This window comes from Miscanthus floridulus, chromosome 19 (genome assembly GCF_019320115.1).
Source record: "Miscanthus floridulus cultivar M001 chromosome 19, ASM1932011v1, whole genome shotgun sequence".
Classification (NCBI taxonomy): Eukaryota; Viridiplantae; Streptophyta; class Magnoliopsida; order Poales; family Poaceae; genus Miscanthus; species Miscanthus floridulus.
Window position 1 is genome coordinate 11,153,027 of NC_089598.1, and position 23,341 is coordinate 11,176,367.

Below are 23,341 nucleotides of genomic sequence, written 5' to 3' on the forward strand. Positions count from 1 at the left end.
TATCTTACAGTAGTATAAGCATGTAAATTATGAAATTACGAACCTAACGCAATTTGAACGGGTCAAATCGGAGTTAAAACAGAGATTTTATGGCTAAAACAAAATCAGTGGCAAATATATAAATAACTGAAAACATATTTTCAAACTAACCGAACCAAAATACACTTTCAAACGAAGAAAATAGAAACTAGAAAGATGCTAGGGATGGCGGGTTCTATAATTAAAAACACGAGGGATCTATTTGCATAATTGGCCATCCGAACCGGTATCATTAAATATCGGTCGTTATATCCCGATCCAATGAGCCAAAACAGATCATGCCGGGGGGGAGAAGACGACAGCTGGCCAGAAAAGATAGCACGGTGGCGCCATTGTTGGCTCACCGGAGTTCTTGGTGTTCGGCCTACAGCGCATGGTTGAACTCACCTAAGACACAGGGAGAGAGCGGAGGATATGGGGATCTCACCGAACCCAAGATAAGCGGGCGTGAACCAACGGAGGATGGTACGGCGCTCGACGAACAACGGCGACACTCCAAGCTTGCGGTGACACTAGGTTAGGCGGTTGTGGGCTCTTAGGCAAGGCGGAAGTTGTGGAGCTAGAGCTGGGGTTGGATAGGGAGGCGGCTCGGGCGGTATTTATGAGGGCGAGGACTTGGTCGGCATGGCACCACGATGTAGCGGAAAGCGGACACGGACGGTGGTGACGGTGTCCGACTTGGGCACGACATGGAGGAGGGAGGAGTGCCTAACGGCTAGGCCTAGCGCATCAACGGGGCAGAGGAAAGGGACACGGGTGCGGCGCAGACTTGGGCCAAGGTGCGCGTTGCTGGCCGTGCGGAGCGGGCACGGAAGATGGGCCGAGGGCAATGAGCCAGCGCTAGAGAGAACAGGGCAGAGTGGGCCAGCTCGGCTGATGGAGTGAAGGAGCAGGCCGGCTGGTCGCTCAAAAAGAGAGGGAGAGGCCATGCAGGAAAAAAACAACTGGGCCGGGAAGAGGCAGCTGGGCCAAAAGAGAAGAGAGAGGATTTTCTTCTTTTCCTTTTCCATTTTCAAACCAAATTCAAATATGAATCAAGTCAAATTGGAATAGGGTTTAAAATACATTTTTCAGTTCAAATAAAAATGAACAATTTTGGGTAAGTTCCAAAAATAATTTTTACAACTTAAAAAAATACTTTTATTTTCAAATTCTCTTTTTCTTTCTTTTCTTTTCCTTCACAACCATTTTTTAATTTCTTTCCAAACGCAATTCAAATCATTTTAAATTTTCAACCACTCAACCAAATAAACCAAATGCAAGGGCATGTATGCTCAAACATGTTGCTTAACCTTATGATGAATTTTAATTTAATGAAAAATTTTATTTTCCTATATTTCATGAGCACAAAATTTAGAAATAAATCATTTTAAACCTATTTTCAAAAGAGGCAAATTTTAGGGTGTTACAATAAAACCTGGTAAATTTTACACTCAATTATTCATACCATTCAATTTTGGCCTCTCAACCTGATTTTGATGGTTTTTAGGTAATTTGGGCCCATGCATTAACAAAAGCTCACATATAATAGGCTCAACCTCTCTTTTCCTTACTTCCTTTCTCAACACCATCACCTCCACCTCCCTCTCTCCCTCTCTCCCCCCTCTCCAACCGGTGCTGCCTCCCTACATCCCTATTCATTGCCCATGGCATGTAGGTCCATTGCCCTCCTCGTCTTATTCCTTCATGCTCCCACAATGGCTACTCGCCTTGCAACAACATGCCACTACTCGAAAATCCACCACAAGCCTAGCTAATGGTAGTGTTGAAAGCCCTAGTTTGGTTTTGGATAATTGATGAAATCTATGCACTAACCTTTGTCATGAGCTATGATATGAGCTAGGTTAATGCAATCCAAGTATGAAGCAAGGTGGCACTCAAGAGAAGGGGATGATCAAGTGCTCAACTTGGAAAAGAAGAAAGAGAAAAATAAAACTAAGGTGATCAAGGCAAAGGTATAAGATAGGTTTTTTGCACTCAAGACACCATAGAGGGTGTAAGTGATTTATGATTGATAGCTGTACTATAAATAAGGGAAATCTTTGACTAAACGGTTTATCGAGTACCATTAGGTGACATGACTTTTGCATATGCATTTAGGGATCTAGTGTGCTAACTTTGACCCTGGTAAAATGCTTTGAAAAATGATAACACATGTGCACACAAAGTTCTATACTTTGTGGTTAGCATGTTAGAAGCAAGGGCAAAGAGATTGTGGTGTGTGCTGGCCAGCCGAGTCCAGTCAATTTTAAAACTTGGCGCATAGTTGGCCGAGTGTGCTGAGTTTCGATCGGACACTGGCCAGGCTTGACCGGCACGTCCGGTCACATGTTGAGAGCTGGTGTTTGGGTTAGGTGGTGTGTGACGTACGATGATGTTAGCCTGGTCTACGCGTGGGAAGGAGTGTACTGATCGGACGCATGGGCGCATTAGGTCTTGTGTGACCGAACACGTCTGGTCGCTAATTACTCGCTCTGGATCGTCTTTGGAGTTGACCGAACTCTGGTGGTGCGGCGTTAGGTCATTCTTGCAGCGAGTCCGATCATCCCTTAACTCGTGAAGCGCTGTGACTTGACCGTTGAAGATCTGTTGCTAAGGTTTGAAGGAAGATGACATGTGGATGGCTACGGATGACCGAATGCTTGTGCGTGCGTCCGGTCATGATCCACCTGCATGTTTGGTCAGGCCGAGAAAACATGGAGCAGGGGGGCCAACGACTCTATTTGTTTAGGCTCCCTATTTAAGTGTCTTGGCCGGCTCTTGGCTTACTTTTTTGACACTTTAACATACTTGACATCCTTATGAGCCTAAGCAAATACCTCCCACTGATCTCCATCATTGATTCATCATCATAGTGAGATTGGGAGTAATTCCAAGTGCATTTGCTTGAGTGATTACATCTAGTGGCACTTGTGGATCGTTGTGGTGTGGATTTCTTGTTTCTCTTGGTGGTTGCCGCCACCTGGATGGCTTAGAGCAGCGGAGGAGCTTTGGCATGTGTTGGTGATTGTTCGTGGCCGACTTCGGTAATTGTGAGGGGTCTTATACCTTCCCTGATGGAGAGCCAAAAGGTAACTCTAGTGGATTACTCGTGTTATTGAGTTACCTCACTTGTGGGTAGGTTCTTGCGATGTCCAATTATGTGGATGAGGTACGTACAATACCTCTTACACCAAACCACCAAGTGTTGGTCGACACAATGAGGACTAGCGTGCCGGCAAGCACGTGAACCTTGAGAGAAAAATCTTGTGTCTCTTGTGTGATTGGATTTCTCCCAGTGATTGGTTGTCATCATATTGTGATTGGTTCATCCCTCGATGTGGCGGTATAATCACCTTGCTCACTCCTTTATATTTTCGCAAACTAGTTGTAGCAAGCTCTTTAGTGTAGCTAGATTTGAAAGCGTGCTTTGTAGCTTAAGTTCATCTAGTGGAGCTCTTTAGTATAGCAAGTTTGAGAGCTCTTAGTGAGTAGCAACATAGCCTCTTGTGTGCCTAGCGATCATAGTAACTAGAATTGTTGGATAGGTGGCTTGTAACTCTTGTAGAGCTAGAGCAAGTTTGTATTTTGTCGTTTGTCATACTAACCAAATTATTCTAGTTGGTTTGTAGATTTTTAAATAGGCTATTCACCCCCTCTAGCCATATTAGGACCTTTCAAGTGTGTGTACATTGATTCATTGTCAGTTGAGATCCAATCTACCACCAAATATTGAAATCTAGCACTATCCCGACTCTCAGTCCTAACCAAGTCCTCCATGAGCAATATGTACATGTTAGGTTTCATGCACCAATCAGATTAACTCAAAAGCTTAAGCCAATGGGAAGAGATGGACAATCCACTTATACTTCAACACTCCCACTCAAACATGGAAATAAAAGGAGTGGAGGACTTAAATGACGTCTCTGTCGGGACTCAAACTCAAGACCTCTGGCTTTGATACCATGTTAGGTTCCATGCACCAATTAGATGAACCCAAAAGCTTAAACCATTAGAAAGAGGTGGGTAATCCACTTATACTTCAATATACAATACTTCATCACTTGATGTAAGTTTGTATATGGATCCAGATGTGCACGTGCATATATTGATTCATATTAGCTTGCTCCTTCTATTCTTCTCTAAAATCATGTTGTTAGTTTGACCATGCTCCATTGTTGATTATGTATTTTTTCCTTTCTCACCAATTATGAGCTGAATCGAGGTAGCAAATGAGCAAAGCCGAGCTTTTAGCTTGTTATGAGGATAAATACCAATAACAATATACATGGCTCATTTAGTCTTTATAGGTGTACCTACATCAGTGGACTTTAATTGTTTTCATTATGCATTACTCTCAAGCCCAATTTAGTTCATGTAGTCTTTATAAGTGTATCTATATTAGTAGGCTTTAACTATTTTTATTGTGCATTACTCTCTAGTCCAATTTGGAACAAAAGAGTAGCAAATAAAAAAATCCATCTCAAGCCCAACTACTTGCCACCTCCCTCGTTTCTGTCTCCCTCCTTGCTCTCCTCTCGTCTGTTTCCCACTGCTGACGTTGTCGCTGCCTGGCTCACACCACTGACAATGACTCAATCCAGACCGATCCTCCCTCTTCACATATCAGGAACTAGTTGGGTGGCAACAACCACTGCTGCATCTGTCATCTTCACACCGTGTGTGCACTCTCTCCCTTGCTCTCTCTCTCTCTCTCTCTCTCTCTCTGTCTGCAACGACCGGGTGGGCTACCGCCGCCACCACCCTATGCTAGGTGCCAAGGCCTTCACCGATCTCTTCATTAGCGAAGAGGGCCCACCAAGTATTCCCACACCACACTCTCTTCCAGTGTCTACTGTGCGAAACTGAGTTCTCAAATCCTTTTTTTTTAAATTGAGTTCTCAAACTCTAACCTCAAGCTATTTGGCTATTCGATGCCTACCAACTTCTAACTTTTTGCAAAAAATAGTGTCTGATGTCCCTTTACTAGATCCACCCCTGCCTTCAGGTCTGAGCACCTTATGGTTGATGTTGCTGAGCCTGCATCTGCACATCATGTATCTGTAATCCTAGAAGAGCCAGAAGTTTCATCATCGAAAGGATTGCAGATACATCTCTCTTTATAATTCCAGATGTTGGCATTGATAAGTACTACCTAACCAGGACTACAGACATTGAGATCAAAAGGACTACAGATACATCTCTCTTTACAATCCAAGCCATATTAATGTAGTAGTAATTTGATTTTACACACTCATTTTTTTTTCAGAAAATCAACCGCCAATAGAAGAAATGTCCTTAATTTTTGGGTATAGAAACCTCAAGCGTTGAACCCTCCCCACACATGCACCCACAAAACAAAAGAAAATCGCCAAGAAATGTGACGAGAAGAGAAAGAAACTTCTATGACGTACCTCGCCTGCCATCTCCACAAACCACCATTAAGGGCATGCCCAACAGAGAATAACAACATCGTAGTTACAGCCAACAAAGATAGAGAAAAATTGTAGCTACAAGTCTCCCATAGCAAAGACAACTTACTCATTTTAATAAGGTTCCATCGTCTGTACCTAAAGCTAAAAACTAACTTTTGCTTTACCTGGGGAATGTATGACTAGGTTCTACATTTGCACAATGCACCTAGGTGTGAAGCTGTTTGCCTGCAAGGTATCCTTAGTCCCGAGACCCTCCAAGTCTATCAACTGATGATTTAGATACTGGAGGTTATGACCCCGTTCGGCTGGATGAATTTTGACTGAAACTGCTAACTTACACAGTTTACGACTAATTTACGAGACGAATCTTTTAAGCCTAATTAGTCCATAATTTGACAATAAAGTGCTACAGTAACACATGTGCTAATGATGGTTTAATTAGTCTTAATAAATTCGTCTCGCGGTTTACTGACAGATTCTATAATTTATTTTTTTATTAGTATCCGAACACCCCATGCGACACCCTCATATAATATCTGATATGACATCCCAAAACTTTACACGCTGGATCTAAACGAGGCCTTAGATACTGGAGGTATAGGCTAGGGCTACTAGAGTCTAGTGTTACGCAAAACCTAAGACACTACTCCCTCCATCCCAAAACCGCAACTCTACAGTTTAAATTATGTCCCAAAGAAATTACACATCCAGAATACATGCTAGGTGTCAAGTTATGGGACTCACTTGTAATAAGACCGTAAGATGTGTCCCACCATTGTTTTTTCTCCTGTAAAAAAACAAAGTTGCATAACTTGAAGAAAAAAATCAGCTGCAAGCCCTGCAAGGACGTAGTGCCCACCTTCTTCTAAAAGGCTCTGTCACAGTAGCACACCTTCTTTCAAAAGGCTACGTCACACTAGCACAGGCTAGTTTCCAGCATAACTGTACGAGGGAGCCATATCAATACGTGGATGACTAAGTAGAGACTGAGGATAAGGGTATTTTTGTAATTTGGCAGCTACATTAGTTTACGCATCTAGTCCTATAATTATAATTTTTTATGGGACTGGAGGGAGTAGATATCTACAATATCGTTGGTCACTTGTGATATCAATGCCACCTCATCTAAATCCCAACCAAAATGTTTAACACTGTTCTTGAAAATGGCCATCACATGATACTTTGTATATTTAACGCAACTCCTTCACTCACTGAGTATTCAAAGAAGAAAGTTCTTTATATCGCTTTACATTTTCCTATCAAATTTGTCAAGACAAAAAATGTAATATTACCTAATAAAACACAAATGGTTGCTCCTTCATTCGTCTGTTATGACTTTGAGTCCATTGCATTTGTAATTTATTTACAGTCGAATCGGTGCCTATCCTCTTGGCATCAGATTCCCTCGTTGATGGGGGGCATCCCTGTATACCAGTTTAATACTTTATATAAAATTCACATCAGAAAATTCTTTAAAAAGAGATGAATCGTATCAGTTAACGACTTTACAGTTCACGCTTCACGGGGCATGTGCGGTCACTGGAATTGGAAGGAGCCCCTCGCAACAAACTACTCCTACGCATCTGATCTGACTGACCCCACCCGCTCGCCTCCCAACCACGCCTTCCAGCTCACCGCCCCCCGACGACCACCTCGCCGGCGGCCGCAGCGGCGCCACGGTGCTCGGCTAGGGTTCCCGCGGCGCCTCCCTCCGCCCCCTAACGAAAGCGAGAGCGGGGCAACCGGGCCGCCCGGAGGGGCCAAGACGGAGATGGTGTTCGTGTGGCTCACCGCGTTCTTCCTCGTCGTCGCGCTCATTGTGCTCGTCATCTACCAGGTCAGCGCCGGTCCCCGTGCTCCGAAATAATCCCTAGCCGCGCTGGGCTCGGTAGGATCTTACTGTGGCCGATTCCCCGCCAAATTTGATGCGGCTCGTGCTGTGTTTCAAGGATTGGGTTCCGGATTCACACGTTGTTTCTCGGTCCAATCCTCAGTGGTCTGGGGTCTAGAGCGAGTAGTTAATCCGAGAAATTTTAGGCCTGGAGGTGTCTATTTGTCTGGCTGGTGGAGAAGGACTCAGGATTTGGTTGCGATGCTGCGTTCTAGTGAATGTTTCAACTAGTTGGTGGTGGATGTGTAGTGTTTGATGCCCGATGCATTTTGTTTTGTTTTGTGCCTTTTATACATTGTAAATTTGTGACCTTTGCTAAGAATTCACACCAGGATCAAATTTACTTGTCTTTCTAGCCTCGCAGTTGCTACCTTTTGGAGGAATTTGGATGCTTTTTCCTCATATTTTAACTGATATAAGCATACTTGGCCTTAAACTGTTACTGATAATCTAGTTCTTCCGTTTCTCTTTGCAGCTGATGTGCTTGGCAGATCTAGAGTTTGACTATATCAACCCATTTGATTCATCCTCTCGAATAAATAAAGTCGTGATGCCGGAATTTGTGTTACAAGCGCTTCTCAGCGTACTGTTCCTCTTATCTGGCCATTGGGCGATGTTCTTACTTTCTCTCCCATTGGTGTACTACAATTATACGCTGTAAGTGTCGCTTGTCTTGTAACTACCTTTTAAAGCAACTAGGAATATGATCCTGTAGGCTCTTAACTAATTTGATGTCATGGGATTGGCAGCTTGTTGATTCTGCATTGTTGCTAAATTATTGATCTAATATGGATAGAGTAAACATGCAATTGAAAGTTGGAAAGTGTACTGTGCTGGCTACTCGTACTAAGAATCAAAAGAAAAGGAGGAAATATGTACTCGGAACTGAGTTTAACTGTTTTTGAGCTTTTGGGTCACAAATTGTTGGATTGAAATAATCATATGTTAAGGGCCTTGTGTCTCCTGCTTTTAACTCTTTGTTTGGTACTTTACACACGACATACTGAATATGGTTACATGATTAATGGGGTATAATATATAGCAGATCTTTTTCTTATATTTTTCTAACACAAATGCTACTCATATATGCTCACAAGCTGGCTCGAATTGCTACAAACTTAACATCTCATCAGCATTGGACGTGTGTAGGGAGTAGGGACACAGTTTTACATAGTTAATTAATTAATTATTCACTTCTGTTTAGGTGCTTTGTGTTGTTGTGCTGTTCTCGTTAAATTTACGCTGGGTGTGCTTGGTGAGTGATCGAATAGACAGTCTATGTCTACCTTTTTTTAGTCAAGCAGACAAGGTTCTAAAACACATTAAACGAACAACCTATAAATATCACACAATTGGGTGAAACAAAAGTATCTGCAAAACCATCTTGTTCTGTAAACTATTCAGGAAGCATAACTTGTATTCTAACTTAAAATAGAGTAGTTCATCTGAGAAGAAAAGAATATCTCTTTTGCAGCCAACATAAGGCCACAATCTGTACCCTTATCTTTTGCTGTCTCTGCTCATATGTGTTGTGTGACCTTGGTGGTTACATAAGTACTGATGCAGCTAATTTCTAATTTTATTGAACCAAATCACCATATTCTTAATACCAAACTTAGTTAGTGATCAGTATGGCACAGCTGTACACATGTTGATGTTAGTGAATATAAGCAAGAAGTACCTATCACAGGACATGGAACTTTAGAGGAGTTACACAGCTTCTAATTATGTCATTGAAATGTTGGTCAAAACATTCCTAGTCTTTCTGTTTTTTTCAATGTTGAAGGAAGAACGAAGAGTGGCAGATATGACCTGACCGTTTTTCAAAATTGGTACCATTAGGTTTCTATAGCTGGTGGTTAAAGCTCAACCTTATCAGTTGATACTATAACCGGGAGCTGGCTGGATACCTTTCTTCTTCTGGCTGCTTTGGGTTATACCTTACCTTGCTAGACTTGTCAAGCTTAGAAAGTTCCTTTTTCATTCTCCTCAACCACATAAAAAGGAAATAACAACTGCAACAAACAGAGAGTACCATGTCAGTGGTTATTAACTTTGCTATCGTTACTGTAGTTTCTCCTCCTCGATAATTTGCTATTTATGGCCACTAAGCTGTCCAGTTTCACTTTTCAGAACCTTTTCTTGTTCAGACAGTAACCATCAATTAGTTATTAAAATTAAACTACTTGGAAAGTTGGAAACAAGCAACTCTAGTTTCCTTTCAGCACTGGCCATGGATAAGTTTATATGTTTTATGGCTTTTGTAGGTACCAGCGGCGGCAACATCTGGTAGATGTGACAGAGATATTTAATCAACTTGGCCGTGAGAAGAAGCGCCGCCTTTTTAAGATAGTTAGTCTCATAGTTCTCCTCTTCCTGTCCTTGTTCTGGTAAGTTCGCTATGGATACCTCGATTATTTGATAGTCACTGCAAGTCTGCATCTACCAAACGAGAAACTAATAATTGCCACTTGGTTGTTTGTCTCCAGGATGATCTGGAGTGTATTGTCGGAGGAGGACGAGTAGGCTGACAAAATCCGGATGGTAGCTCACTCTGATCTTGCAATCTTTAGTTAGGTAACACCACACGAGAGTCGTCATGGCAAGCTGAACATATCTTAGCCTTATCACTTTCATATTGTTAACTAACTTTTGATGAAATCTATGGTTGAATGTAGGCTATCTGGTTCAGTGTGAGGGAACAAAAAGAAGCAATATGCCCCCCTCCCCCCCCCCCCCCACCACCACCACCACACGCACACACAGAGTAAGATTGATGCACCGGGCTGGTTATTGTTCAGTTTAGCAAAAGCTCCAACTGTTGTAGCGTGCACTGTATCACTGAGCCACTCCCGCAAATTGTTGAATTGGGACTGCGCATCTGCTCTCACAGGGCAAAGAAATAGTTCCACAGATTTGTGCATAAGTTTGTGCTCTTTTAATTTGCCTAAACCCTGCTAAGCTGCCACCATATTTGATGGTTCATCTTTTTTTTTTCCTTTTGTTGGAGTTCCCTCGTATCTGATGTTACCCCTAATCATCATTAGCAGTGCATTTGCTGGTTAAATTGCCGGCTCTTGCAGTTTCCAGTGCATCTTGCTGGTACTGATGCAGGTCACCACCGGTGCTCTGTGAACAGTTGTGTTGGACCAGGAACTGCTGTTTGCTTGGCCGTAGGCCGTAGCATTTCTTACAACCATTGCAACCGCGGCAACTCAGACACCTGATCCACGCGGCAAAACGGATGGAAACGGGCGGACCGTTTCTATATTTTCTGGCGGAGACAGGCAGCCTATTCGGCTGGTGCTGAAACGATCATATACGATCGTGGATTATTACTGCTGGCTGGTTTGGTGTGAGAAAAATATTGTTCTGGCTGAAAATTTACGATCATTTACGACCCAGCGAACAGGCCGAGGATCGGGTCCCGAAGAGCCGAATATGCGGAGGTAATGAAATGAACAAATATGGACAAAAATTCAACGGAAACGTTCGGATCTAGAAACTTTAGTCGGGATCAGATTACATGTTGAATTTATTATCTAAAATCAGGTCTTAGGCACACCCACACAAATATACATTATTATTTACGGTAATGCTAGGAACGGATGTCCGGACAGAGGACCTCTCCGTGCGCCCGTGTTTTTTTAAACCACAAGCCATGAGGGCCTTGTTTAGAAGCCATTCAAATTCTAAGTTTTTTCACTCTCTCTTCATCACATCAATTTTTAGTCGTTTGCATGGAGTATTAAATGTAGGTAAAAAAAATAACTAATTATACAGTTTAGTTGGAAATCACGAGATGAATCTTTTGAACTTAGTTGGTCTATGATTGGACAATATTTACCAAATAAGACAAAAGTGATACTATTCATCGGGTTTAAAAAAAATTGCAAAGTGAACAAGGCCCAGGTTTATTTGTTTTGAGCGTCTGGACGGACTACTCTGCGCCCCGGCCGTGCGGATGCTCCAGGCTGCACCGGCTGCTTAGTGGGCTCGGATCCATGGACACAAGATAATATGTGTATGTACATGTATGTACGGAGGCCTTATTAGAAGTTCAGAACGTAAATACGTGACATGCATGTATACCAGAAGAGAATATAATCGACATGCATAGAGCGCTCTGCATAAATAGCAACCATTTCTATAGGACCCTAATATATTAGAGCCACATATGAAATATTTGTTTGGTCGGCTTAATAATTTATTTTGCCTGATTAACCATAGTCAATACTGTGCCAAAATTTCATCATGAACTGTCTTTGGTGGTAATGTTATGAAGCGGGCGTCCGTTCGGACGGACCGCTCCGTACGCCCTGCCCGCGCCTCTCGCGCCCCACCCGTCCGCATCGTTGTTCGCTCCGGCCAGTGCGGATTTGCCCCAGCCGTTGCGCGCCTTGCCTGTTGCGGCCGTCTCGCAGGGCCACGCCAGTTCATCGCGCCGCCTTCCCATTGCACTAAAAGCGTATGTTATAAACATATGTGTCAAGTGTTTCAGATGTTCTAGATATATGTTGCAAGTGTTCTATATGGATGTCACAAAAAAGTAGATCTAATGTTGCATATGTTGCAATAGCTATACATATGTGTTGCTAGTGTATATTTAAAATGTTTCATCTACTTCAGACGTATGTTGCAAATATTTTATTTGAATATTGCATATGTTGCAAGTGTATGTTCCAAATATTTCATCTGCTTTAGCCGTGTGTTGCATAAAGTGCTTTATGTTGCAAGTGTTTCATGAGTAGGCGAAGGCGGTCCCTGTGTGCACGATACGGATGCTGCAAAAGTAGATCCAAATGTCGCATATGTTGCAATGGCCATATACGTATTCAGAATGTTTCATTTACTTCAAACATATGTTGCAAGTGCTTTTTATCTGGATGTTGCATATGTTGCAGTGGCTATACACATAAGTTGCAATTCCAAGTATTTCATCTGCTTCAGACGTATGTTACAGAAAGTGCTTTCATGTTGCAAGTGTTTCATGAGCAGGCGTAGGCACAGTGATCTCGTGTGTATATGTGTTTCATTTCCATATAAGGCCCATAGTTGGATGTTGCAACATTAGTTGGGCAATAAAATAAAATATAATCTACATAACGTCTAACAAGAGAGGTCGATGACGCCATCCCTTGCGGAGGTAGGGAAAGTGGAACATGCGATCGTACGAGTGTTCATGACTCGGAATTAAAAAAGAATAATTAACGAGGCACATAGGAGATAATTTTTATGGATACGAATAATTAACAGGACACTTACGAAAATAACTTTTATGGATAGATGGAGCGTCCGACGGATCCGATTTATCCGGACGACCAGGCGTTAGTGGTGCCCTATTATTTATCAATCAAGTTGGGCTTGTTTAGTTGGATGAAGTTTGGGATTTTGGCTACTGTAGCACTTTCGTTTTTATTTGGCAATTAGTATTCAATCATGGACTAATTAGGCTCAAAACGTTCGTCTCGCGATTTCTAACTAAACTGTGTAATTAGTTTTTTGTCGTCTACATTTAATGCTCTATGTACGTATCGCAAGATTCGATGTGATAGCTACTGTAGCATTTTTTGAGAAAAGTTTCTGAAACTAAGGCCTTGTTTAGATCCCATCAAAATTCCAAGTTTTTTCACTCTCTCTCCATCACATCAATTTTTGGACACATGCATGGAGCATTAAATGTAGGTAAAAAAAATAACTAATTGTACAGTTTGGTTGTAAATCACGAGACGAATCTTTTGAGCCTAGTTAGTCCATGATCGGACAAAGTTTGTCAAATACAAATGAAACGTGCTACAGTGTCTGGATTACAAAAATTTGCAATCTAAACGAGGCCTAAACAAGGCCTCAGACGTGTAGTGCACCTATGCAAGTACACGTATTTAATTTGGCCACGTATTATTCATCAAGCAAGTGCAGATATTATTCATCAATCAAGTTAACACGTCACAAGTTAACATGTCATGTAATCTATCATCAAGCAGTAGGCACTAGGCAAGCAGCAAGCTAGAAGACAGCAGCCCATGCTCACAGCGCACTGCAGGGAAGCAGCCGCAGGAAGGGATATGATGGGCCTTTTTTTTAGCTCTTGGGCCTCACAGATATATTGTATGTTGGGCTTATCCCGTATTTTACAATCTGGCGGGATCAAGCCATTCCCGCACCCGCCAACTCTCGACCCGTGTCCCGTCCGGTTTCCGGATTTTCCAAAAATATAGAAACGGACAGATAAAATGTAGAAAACGGAACGGGTCGGGACGGGATATAACCCGTCCGTTTTCGATCTTAGCCATGAATTGATGTGGCCATGGCTCGCTAGAAGCCATGAATTGAAGCGGCGGCTGTAGCTCCATCTGACGCTACAAGCTGAAACCATGGCAAGGGGTTTGATGCGGTTGTGGCTCCATCTGTCGCAACAAGCCATGGATTGATGCGGTGGCTGTGGCTCCATCTGCCGCTACAAGCTGAAGACGTGTTGAGTGGTTTCCATGTTGAATTCAAAAATGGCTCAACAAAGCAAAAGAAACAAGAAAGTCGCTCGCATATAGAGAAACAAGAAAGTCACTTGCATATGTAAGACCAGCAAGATTTTCGGTTGTGCAATTTCGACGAGTGCGGACCGCCACTCATCACTCATGAGAATCTAGAAGGGCAGACCCAGTGCCAGAGGGTACCACATGAGTGGGGTCTGGGAAAGGGAAAAACCGAGGCAGCCTTCCCCCCACAAAATTTGCGGAGAGATTGGTTCGAATCCGCAACCTGGTGACTCAGTGAGACAGCTCTCACCACTACACCAGGCCTAGCCTTCCCATGAGAATCTAGAAAAACAATTTTTTTTTCCTTTTTTTTTGTCTTCAGCTGTGGCTCTATCTGCCGCTACAAGCCATGAATTAATGCCTTTTTTGTCTCTTGGCTGTGGCTCCATCTGTCGCTACAAGCCATGAATTAACGCTACGGTTGTGGCTACATTTGTTGCTACAAGCCATGAATTGCTACGGTTGTGGCTCTATCTGCCGCTACAAGCTGAAACCGTTGCAAGGGGTTTTCATGCTGAATTCGAAAATGGCTTAATAACACAGCAAAAGAAAGAAGAGTCGCTCACATATAGCAAGACCAGCAACCATCAAGATTTTCCGATGCGCAAGATGGGACTGTGGCTCTATCTGCCGCTACAAGCCAAAATCGTGTGGCTCCATCTGTAGCTACAAGCCAAAGCTGTGGCGAGTGGTTTCCATGCTGAATTCGAAAATGGCTTAATAACATAGCAAAAGAAACAAGAAAGTCGCTCACATATGGCAATACCAGATTTTCTACTGTGCAAGATGTGGTTATGGCTCCATCTGCCGCTACAAGCCAAAGCAGCGTGGCTCTATCTGCTACTACAAGCCGCCGAAACAGTGTGGTGTGGCTCTATCTGCCACTATAAACCGCCGAAGCCATGTGGCTCCATCTGCCGCTACAAGCCGAAGCCGTGGCAAGAGGTTTCCATGCTGAATTCGAAAATGATGACTTAACATAGCAAAAGAAAGTCCCTGCATATGGCAAGACCAGCAAGATATTCTATTGTGCAAGATGCGGCTGTGGCTCCATCTACCCTACAAGCCGAAGCCGTGGCGAGGAGTTTCTATGCTGAATACGAAAATAGTTTCACATAGCAAAAAAAACAAGAAAGTCGATCACATATGGCAAGACCAGCAAAATTTTCTGTTGCGTACACATAAAAATCAGTTCAGTTTAGGCAACGATATTACAGCGAGTGCGGACCACCACTCATCACTCATTAGAATATAGAAAAACAGTATTTTTTTCCTTTTTCCTTTTTTTTGTTCCCACGACAAAATAACTAGTGTAGCTCTCGGGCAAACAAGACCATACTTTTATTGTGATCGTACAGACATTCTATCAAAAAGCAGCAGCGAACTAGTAGCTCCACAAGAAACATCCTCATCTTCTTTCTCCAGACTCTGGGCACTCCTGGTTTAGTAGGGCTCCACTGGTGCCCTGAACTTTGCTCCAGCGTAGACTGCGGCATCACCGAGCTCTTCCTCGATCCTGAGCAGCTGCAACCGCGAATGTTTGGTTCAGACTCGAGAGCCGTAAGCATAACCTGGTTGGAAAACGAAGAAGCCTTGCGCAGGTGCGCACGCTTACCTGGTTGTATTTGGCCAGGCGCTCAGACCGGCAGGGAGCTCCTGTCTTGATTTGGCCCTGAAACGAAGTCATGGAAACCAGGTCAGCACCAAAGATGTTCAATTCGACAGTATCTTTAAGTGTATGTTCGCCAGTTGAAGCGCAGTTGACAGCGTACCGTAGCCAGGCCAACTGAGAGGTCAGCAATGAAGGTGTCCTCTGTCTCGCCACTGAACAAATAAAGAGAAGATAGAACAATTGAGCGGAACAGATCAAATAGGAACGTTAGTTAAAGTTTTCAAAAGCAAACAAAGAACTACAATGGCTACCTCCTGTGGCTTGCCATCACTCCCCATCCGGCACGCTTGGACATTCTAACAGCTTCGATACTCTCGGTCACAGAGCCGATTTGGTTCACCTGTCACCGTGTAGTGATGGAGTTAGTCAACAGCCACTTACAATACAGGTAATCGTTACCCAGGCAAAAAGATAAGCGATATGAAATAGCAATGATTCTACCTTCAAGAGAAGAGCATTGCAGGTGTTCTCATTGATGGCCTTGGCAACCCTCTGTACAGCACAGGTCAAGCAGGTAATGTTTAGAACTGCATGTTGTGCATAGAACTAGGGGGGAATCAATTAATTAAAATGTTACTCACAGTGGGGTTAGTAACCAGAAGATCATCTCCTACAATCTGCACTTGCTGTCCAATCTCATCAGTGAGTTTGGCATAAGTGGTCCAGTCATCCTGATCGAATGGATCTTCGATAGACACAATAGGGTACTCAGATACAAAGGACTTGTACAGATCTTTCAGGCTGTCACCTGAAATTTTGTTTGAACCATCGTTGTTCTGGCCAAGAAAGTGAGTACACGCGTTAATATAAAATAAAAGCTCATATATTATCATAGCCCTATAGAATAACACATAAGGAATAGCTAAAGCAGGTCAATAAAACTATAAAAGCATAATAAGAAGTTGCGATTCTTACCTCCTCCTTGAAATTAAGATCATAAGTCTTGTCCTTCTCACTAAAGAATTCAGAAGCAGCAACATCCATTCCAATGACCACCTGCCACACAGATAAGTTGAATCAACTACACACACAAAGGTTTGTCTGTTTGTGAGACAAGTAGATAAGAGAGGACGTACCTTTCCAGTGTAGCCAGCCTTTTCTATAGCTGCCTTCAGTAGTTCAAGGCCTTCTTTGTTTTCCTGCATATATTGGTTGACATAGAAATTAGATTGTGAGATAAATGGATGTTGATGATTAATTTTGTAATTACCCTACAGTAAACATAGAAACAAATCATATAGTGTTCCTATAGTGAGAGAACCATAGAGCAATAATTAGGCTAGCACCACTAACTTTGGATAAAACTTAAGTTGCCAAATTTTGAATTATGTCCTGATCATCTTAAATATGCTAGATAGCTTCAAAAAATATATACAAGTAAGAATTGTTGTGCTTGCCTATGACAGCTGCAGACAAAAACATATGGACATTACCTGAATGTTAGGTGCAAAACCACCTTCATCCCCAACATTTGTGGCATCTTGACCATACTTCTTCTTGATTATACTCTGCATACAGAAGCATTTAGCATTCTGACTTCATATTCCTAGGGTCCACACTTAAGATACATCAATAGATGCATTAGTTGCTCACCTTCAGGTTGTGGTACACCTCAACTCCCATCTTCATGGCCTCCTTGAACGAGGAGGCACCAGTTGGGAGGATCATGAACTCCTGTACACAGTTAAATGATCAGAGAGTATAGTCGAAGCATGTTGTCAGAAAATCAGATTTCTCAAGGAATGTTACCTGCATGGCAAGCTTGTTTCCAGCATGTGATCCTCCATTAATCACATTAAAGGCAGGTACAGGGAGCACCAGAGTTTTGTTTCCAGCAAGATTTGCGATGTGCTGCAAATAACTAAACTTTCAGGACACCCTCTAAATTGTGGATACAACATAATAATAAATCATAGCGGCAATGTTTGAAAGACCTGGTAAAGAGGAATCTTCTTCACCATAGCTCCAGCTTTGCACACAGCAAGTGAAACCGCAAGAATGGCATTTGCTCCAAGCTTTATAGATTGAACACGACATCAAAGGAAATCAATACAAGCAGTGCAAGATGGAAGTCCAGTTTACGAACATAAGTATGAACTCCATGATACCTTCTGTTTGCACCAGCCCCATTCGTTGGAGGTTCCATCAAGCTGTTGGACCATGAAGTTGTCAATCTCAACCTGCTCAGTGGGGTCCTGAAACATAATTCACCACAGTAAGATAGCTATCATGTGTTTTGGGTATCACATCATAGAAAAGTAGCATTAGAATTGAGATATACCACATCAATGAAATCATGTAACTTTAAAATTGAGATACATACCTTTCCAACAATTGCTGGTCCAATAATGCTATTTACATTGCTCACAGCCTAGCAGAAGACAATACGACTTATTATGTGGAAAAAGAAAACAACCCATCAAAAACAGAATGGTTGCAATCACCGACACAAGTTAGCTGTGGATTCAAATTTTGAGCCAAAAGCTACGTAATAATATTAGTCAGCTGAAGTTTAGAGCATAGCCTTAAAATAGGTTCTCAAATCAATTTTATCGCAAATAAAAGGGGGAGGATACACATGTTGGTTTCTATTATATAAGTTAACCATGACCACTGGATGCATGAATGACTACGGTGCATGCGAGTGCATGGCAAATACAGCTACTATTATACCCTTGCACAGGCTGAAATGGAAAAATTGGCTGGTTAACTAACCTTAAGAACACCCTTGCCAAGATAATCAGATCCTCCATCCCTTAACTCCAAGGCCTCATATATTCCTGAGAGAGGTCAATTGTTCAAAGATAAAAATGTCAAAATTCTGTGCATTAGATGTGTAACATATGGAATTTGAGACAACTACGAAGGCAACCTATTCAAAAAGTAAAGGTGTCTGGACCACAAACTGAAATTTCCTAAAAAGTCCATTCCAAACGAAATAGTAGATACTGACATCCCATAGTACCATATCTAATATGTAAAGGTGTCTGGACCACAAACTGAAATTTCACAAAAAGTCCATTCCAAACGAAATAGCAGATGTTGACGCCCCATAATACCACATCTAATATGAAAAGTATTTGTCTTTTTCTATGTTGCTAACATGTCCAAATGATTAAATGGCATGGTATCACATATAAATATGTTTTTTGATTCATTAGATAAGAATATTTCAGGGAAGGTCTATTGGCTTTACTGCATTCTTTCTGTGTTATTTGAAAACAAAATCATGCTTATAATCGATGATTGAAGCAAGGTTCAGAGAAATATAACTGAAAATAAATAGATAAATAAATCACATTATATCTGAAAAACATTCTAATTAATAGTGGACAGTATAATAATAGAAGTTCAAAAGTCAAGGTTGTCTTCTGCTTCATTAAGAGATCCAGAAGGTAAGCAATTTTCAGATCAGCTGACCACGTCATGACGGTGATGATTCTGCTGACATGTTTCTAAACACTCTTAGGCTCTGGTTTGAAACGAATAAGCTGATTTTTATAAACCCCCAAACATAGAAATAATTTCGCAGGGAGTATTTCAATTCGCGCAGTAAAAAACAGCAGGTTCCAAACACGCGCCGGTCATGGCTGCGGAGAACAGACTGAAAATTTAGGACTAAGAATATAAGCATCAATCAGATCTAGCAACAAGACAACCGCGCATACATATCAGTCCTAGCCAGTTCAACATGATGAAGTACTGTTATTATCCCCCACAACCAACAACAAACGCACAGTATACATGTCACAGAGCCCCACAGCATCGACGATTCCCTCGACACGACAAGATCAAGCAAACCAAGCAGTCGCTCAGGAACAGAGCACGCTGGTGGATGGAGCAGAGCAGAGGCAGGCAGACAGACGTACCAGTGGATGCGCCGCTGGGCACGGCCCCCCTCGCGAAGCTGCCGTCGCTGAGGCCGATGTCCACCTGCAGTTAATCCAGATTCATCATTTCATAGGAAAACAAAACCGGAGCACATCGGCACAGCGACGCGGCGAATCGGAACAGATCACCAAATTCACAGCCCCCTGGAACACTCATCAGCAAAAACGAACGCACCTCGACGGTGGGGTTGCCGCGGCTGTCGAAGATCTGCCTCGCCTTCACCCACGTGATCGTGACCGCCATCTCCTCGCCTGACCGAGAGCTACCTCCTCCTCCTCTCGAAAAGGCGGCCTAGAAGCTCTCGCTCGCTATCTGTGGTCGCGTTTGCTTGCGCTTTTGCCTCGCCGCTCGATTCGGGAGCGGCCGCGGCCGGCCGGGCTATTTGTAGAAGAGAAGAGGCCGCGGAGGGATGGACCGGGGCCACCTGGCGGAGCCGGTGGAGCCCGCTCGTCGGTTGTCTGGCCCCGCGCTTGGCTTTGCTTGGAGGAGGGGAAGTTCCTTCCGCCCTCGGTTTCCACGGGACGGGGCTGCGGGAGCATATTCTATTTCTTGTTCCGTGGTGCAAGGACTGTGTGCGCTCTGCTGGTTTCGTTTCGTTCAAATTTAGGGCCACTTTGCCACGGCTTATGCCGGTTTTGATTTTATCTATTTTGTGTAAATCGATGCATTATAGCGTGAAGTTGTTTTATAAGTCAGAGTTAAAATGAATTAGAAGTCGGAAAAAACTAGTTTTTCTGGCTTCATCGGCTTTAGCTTCACCGGTGAAACCGTTTTGGATGAGCCATGCCAAAAGAGTAGGAACTTGCTTAATTACTGAAAGTACCACCATCCTTAAAATAATTCTTCTTTGTTGAAAAACTATGGTGGCTTCTGCTGCGGCGGCTGCGGCGGCAGCTGCCTCTGCCTGGTTTCTTCTATATATACAAAAACAGGATCTATCTCCTACAACTTAAAAAAATAAAGTGTGGGTATTTTTTTGTGCGATATTTATTTTGATTCGTCTGTCTGCTCACGCCTGCGATCCCACGACATCTTAATTATTGATTGATCGTGCCATTCTTCTTAATTGAATATTGCCTGTCATGTGATAGAGGAATCACGACAAAATAGGAAGTAGAAAATTATTGTGCTATCTATATACACATTGCATGTTTGCATGCACCAGAATACATGGCAACGAGCAAAAGGAAAGAGAATTAACACAGAAGAAAAGATAATTAAGACAAAAGAACCTCTTTGCATTTCTGATAACCTTGTCAAATCTGTCTAAATTTAATTACTTTCCCTCTTTGCATTTGCAAAAGGAACAACTTTTTCCTCCTTTCATTTGGTTTCACGCTCACGTGTTCCATTGCCCTCGCTTGTTGTTTCTTGCGTGAACCATAGTTGATGTCATCTGTCTTCCATGGCTCAGCCTCCCAATCCCAAGAGAATGTCTCTATCTCTCCCTGACTGGAGATCCAGCCTGCCAGAGGATCTCCTCGAGTCCATCGGGCAGCATCTCGCGTCAGGCCACGACACGGCGTCCTTCCGATCCGCTTGCTCCCTATGGCGTGCCGCCGTCTCGTTCACGACCTTCGGGTCGCTCCTGCTGCTCCCGTTCGACCTCGACTCAGACCGCGTCGGCTTCTACTGTGTCCCGGAGAAGAAGGTCTTGTCCAAGATGCTGCCCGACGTGCGTGGCAAGGTGGCGTGCGGCTCCTCGTGTTGGTGGCTGGCGCTCATGGACGAGGCGACGTCCGTGACGCTGCTGAATCCATTCGCCGATGCCCGTGCCCCCCGCGTTGAGCTCCCGCTAGCAGACGAACACGTCGCGGCGGTGTCCTCATCGGAACGCGTGTCTAGGGTCCACGGCTGGTGGGTCCTCCATCCCACCAACGGCTACGGGGACGCGGATGCCGCAGGCAGAGCCATCAAGCTAGAAGACATGAGGGATGTGTTCTTCCGTGAGATCGTGCTCTCGGCGCCGCCTGACGCCGCCGATCATGGGTGCGTGGCCATGGCCATGCTTGGGTGCTCCACGGAGGTCGCGTTCTACCGGGTTGGAGCCGACAGCGCATGGACGCTGCTCGACACCAAACTGGAGTTCTCCGTGGGGTCCATCGTCCACTGCCAAGATAAGTTCTTGGCGATCAACTGCACTGAAGAAATCTCCGTCTGCAGCAGCAACGTCGCCGGCGCTACTCCAACCGCGACACTGCTGCCATCGCTGTCGCCACCTGTGGGGCTCTGCCATCGCAGCTACCTGGAATCAAACGGTGAGCTACACATTGTGGGTGCCATGGTGAGCACGTTTCACGAGACACAGAGCTTCACCTACAACAGCGCGATCTACAAGTGCAACATCCACGATCGTACGCCAAAGTAGTCTAGGGTGAGGGACATCGGTGATCAGACACTGTTCGTGTCTAAACATTTCAATAAAAGCTTTAGTGAAACAAGTGTATCCAAGTACAAGAAGAACAAAATCTATATGTCTGAGCCATTGTATGGGGATCCATACGACTTGGTCCATCGATTGGTATTGCTACCGGCGCATTCGAAGTGAAGCCCATCTAGGAAAAGATGTAGGGTTCCGAGGCTCTAGGTTGGATTCGACCCAATCTCCGGAAGCTCTAGAGTTTGTGAGCCTGCGACGCCGCGCACTCCGTGACTGTGTTAAATTCATAAACTTTGCTTTTTGGATTAAATGTCACTTTAATGTTGGTATTTAATTTAACAGTATTGTTATCTTATCGTGCGATCCGTGTGTTTTTAGTATAAATTGTTAGTTATCCCGTAGCAACGCATGGGCACGCTACATAGTAATGATTATTTTACAAGCCGTTCAATAAGAGAGATACTTTGTACGTAATAGTTCAAATTTAGTTTGAGTGTAACCATATGTTTAAAACATATGATGTATATTTATGTTGTAGTATTACGAGTTTTCGTTCAAATGCAGCTCTTGTTTCTATATAAGGGAGCTTCTAGCGTCCGGATGTTCGGACGGACGCCCACGGCTGCAGTCGGTTTCCCCTCCGTTTCGCACGTCCACGCCTATGTCACCCACAGCCACGCGGGGGTCCACGCCACCTGAACATCACCCGCACAGGACCGCTCACGCCTTCTCCCGCTTCCCACGCGCATCCCATGTGTAACACCCAATCTACTTTTTAATCATCCAGATACAACATTTGCAACATAAAAAAAAAGACAAATGAAACATTCAAAACATGCATCTGAAACACTTACGAAAATAATTGAAAATCATTGTAAACATACGCAACATCTAGATAAAACACTTGCAACATACATGCGAAACATATGCAACGTCTAGATAAACACGCTTGCAACATACGTCTGAAAAAACAAATGAAACATTAGGGACAGACGCTTAGAACATACGTCTACAACCATTGCAACATATGCAACATCCCGATCTACTTTTGCAACATCCGTGTAAAACACTTGAAACATACCTCTAAAACATCTGAAACATTTCAAATGTATACTTGCAACATGCATCATATCCCGGTGCAGCCTCCTCCTCCGTCTGCATCGAGGCGCTGCAGCCGTAGCAGGAGGCGAGGCCGGAGGGCTTCCGCGCCAAGGCTCGGCGCTTCTCCTTGCACTTGTGGCACCTGTCGGCGTCGTCGGGTGGAGCGAGGGGCGAAGCGGGCGACGGAACAAGAGCAATGGCACGAGCAGCAGGGTGGGCATGCGAAGCAGCGGGCGCGAGCGGCAGGAGTAGAGGCCGGAACAGAGGGGCGGGCGCGCACGCGACCCCGCCTCCCCACTTCGTGAGTTCACGAACTCGCGACGTCGTGCGGACACGAGGTCGCGCCTTCGCCCTCCGGTCCGGCACTCAAGCCTCCCTACTCACGGGCCGCGGCGACCGGTGAGCGCAGCTACTCCG

At 43.8% G+C, this 23,341-nt stretch overlaps 3 protein-coding genes across 3 annotated transcripts; 2 read left to right on the forward strand and 1 right to left on the reverse strand.

Moving 5' to 3' along the window:
• Positions 1–7,083: 7,083 nt before the first annotated feature.
• LOC136528958 (protein cornichon homolog 1) lies at positions 7,084–10,296 on the forward strand. The gene is made up of 5 exons (XM_066521965.1): positions 7,084–7,290; positions 7,820–8,001; positions 9,612–9,734; positions 9,834–9,921; positions 10,023–10,296. Exons 1-4 carry the CDS (start codon positions 7,225–7,227, stop codon positions 9,868–9,870), a joined length of 408 nt encoding a protein of 135 aa, XP_066378062.1. The 5' UTR covers positions 7,084–7,224; the 3' UTR covers positions 9,871–9,921; positions 10,023–10,296.
• A 4,836-nt stretch (positions 10,297–15,132) lies between these two features.
• Positions 15,133–19,898, reverse strand: LOC136527442 (enolase 1-like). The gene is made up of 17 exons (XM_066520178.1): positions 19,618–19,898; positions 19,422–19,485; positions 18,268–18,332; positions 17,876–17,923; positions 17,661–17,747; positions 17,487–17,567; positions 17,302–17,403; positions 17,146–17,226; positions 16,986–17,060; positions 16,629–16,691; positions 16,468–16,548; positions 16,134–16,328; positions 15,994–16,044; positions 15,804–15,892; positions 15,653–15,704; positions 15,496–15,552; positions 15,133–15,404 (listed from the first exon to the last, which is right to left on the reverse strand). Exons 1-17 carry the CDS (start codon positions 19,684–19,686, stop codon positions 15,324–15,326), a joined length of 1,341 nt encoding a protein of 446 aa, XP_066376275.1. The 5' UTR covers positions 19,687–19,898; the 3' UTR covers positions 15,133–15,323.
• A 950-nt stretch (positions 19,899–20,848) lies between these two features.
• On the forward strand, positions 20,849–21,811 carry LOC136525539 (uncharacterized). Its single transcript, XM_066518489.1, has one exon. The coding sequence runs from the start codon at positions 20,849–20,851 to the stop codon at positions 21,809–21,811; it is 963 nt and encodes a 320-aa protein (XP_066374586.1).
• The last annotated feature ends 1,530 nt before the right edge of the window (positions 21,812–23,341 follow it).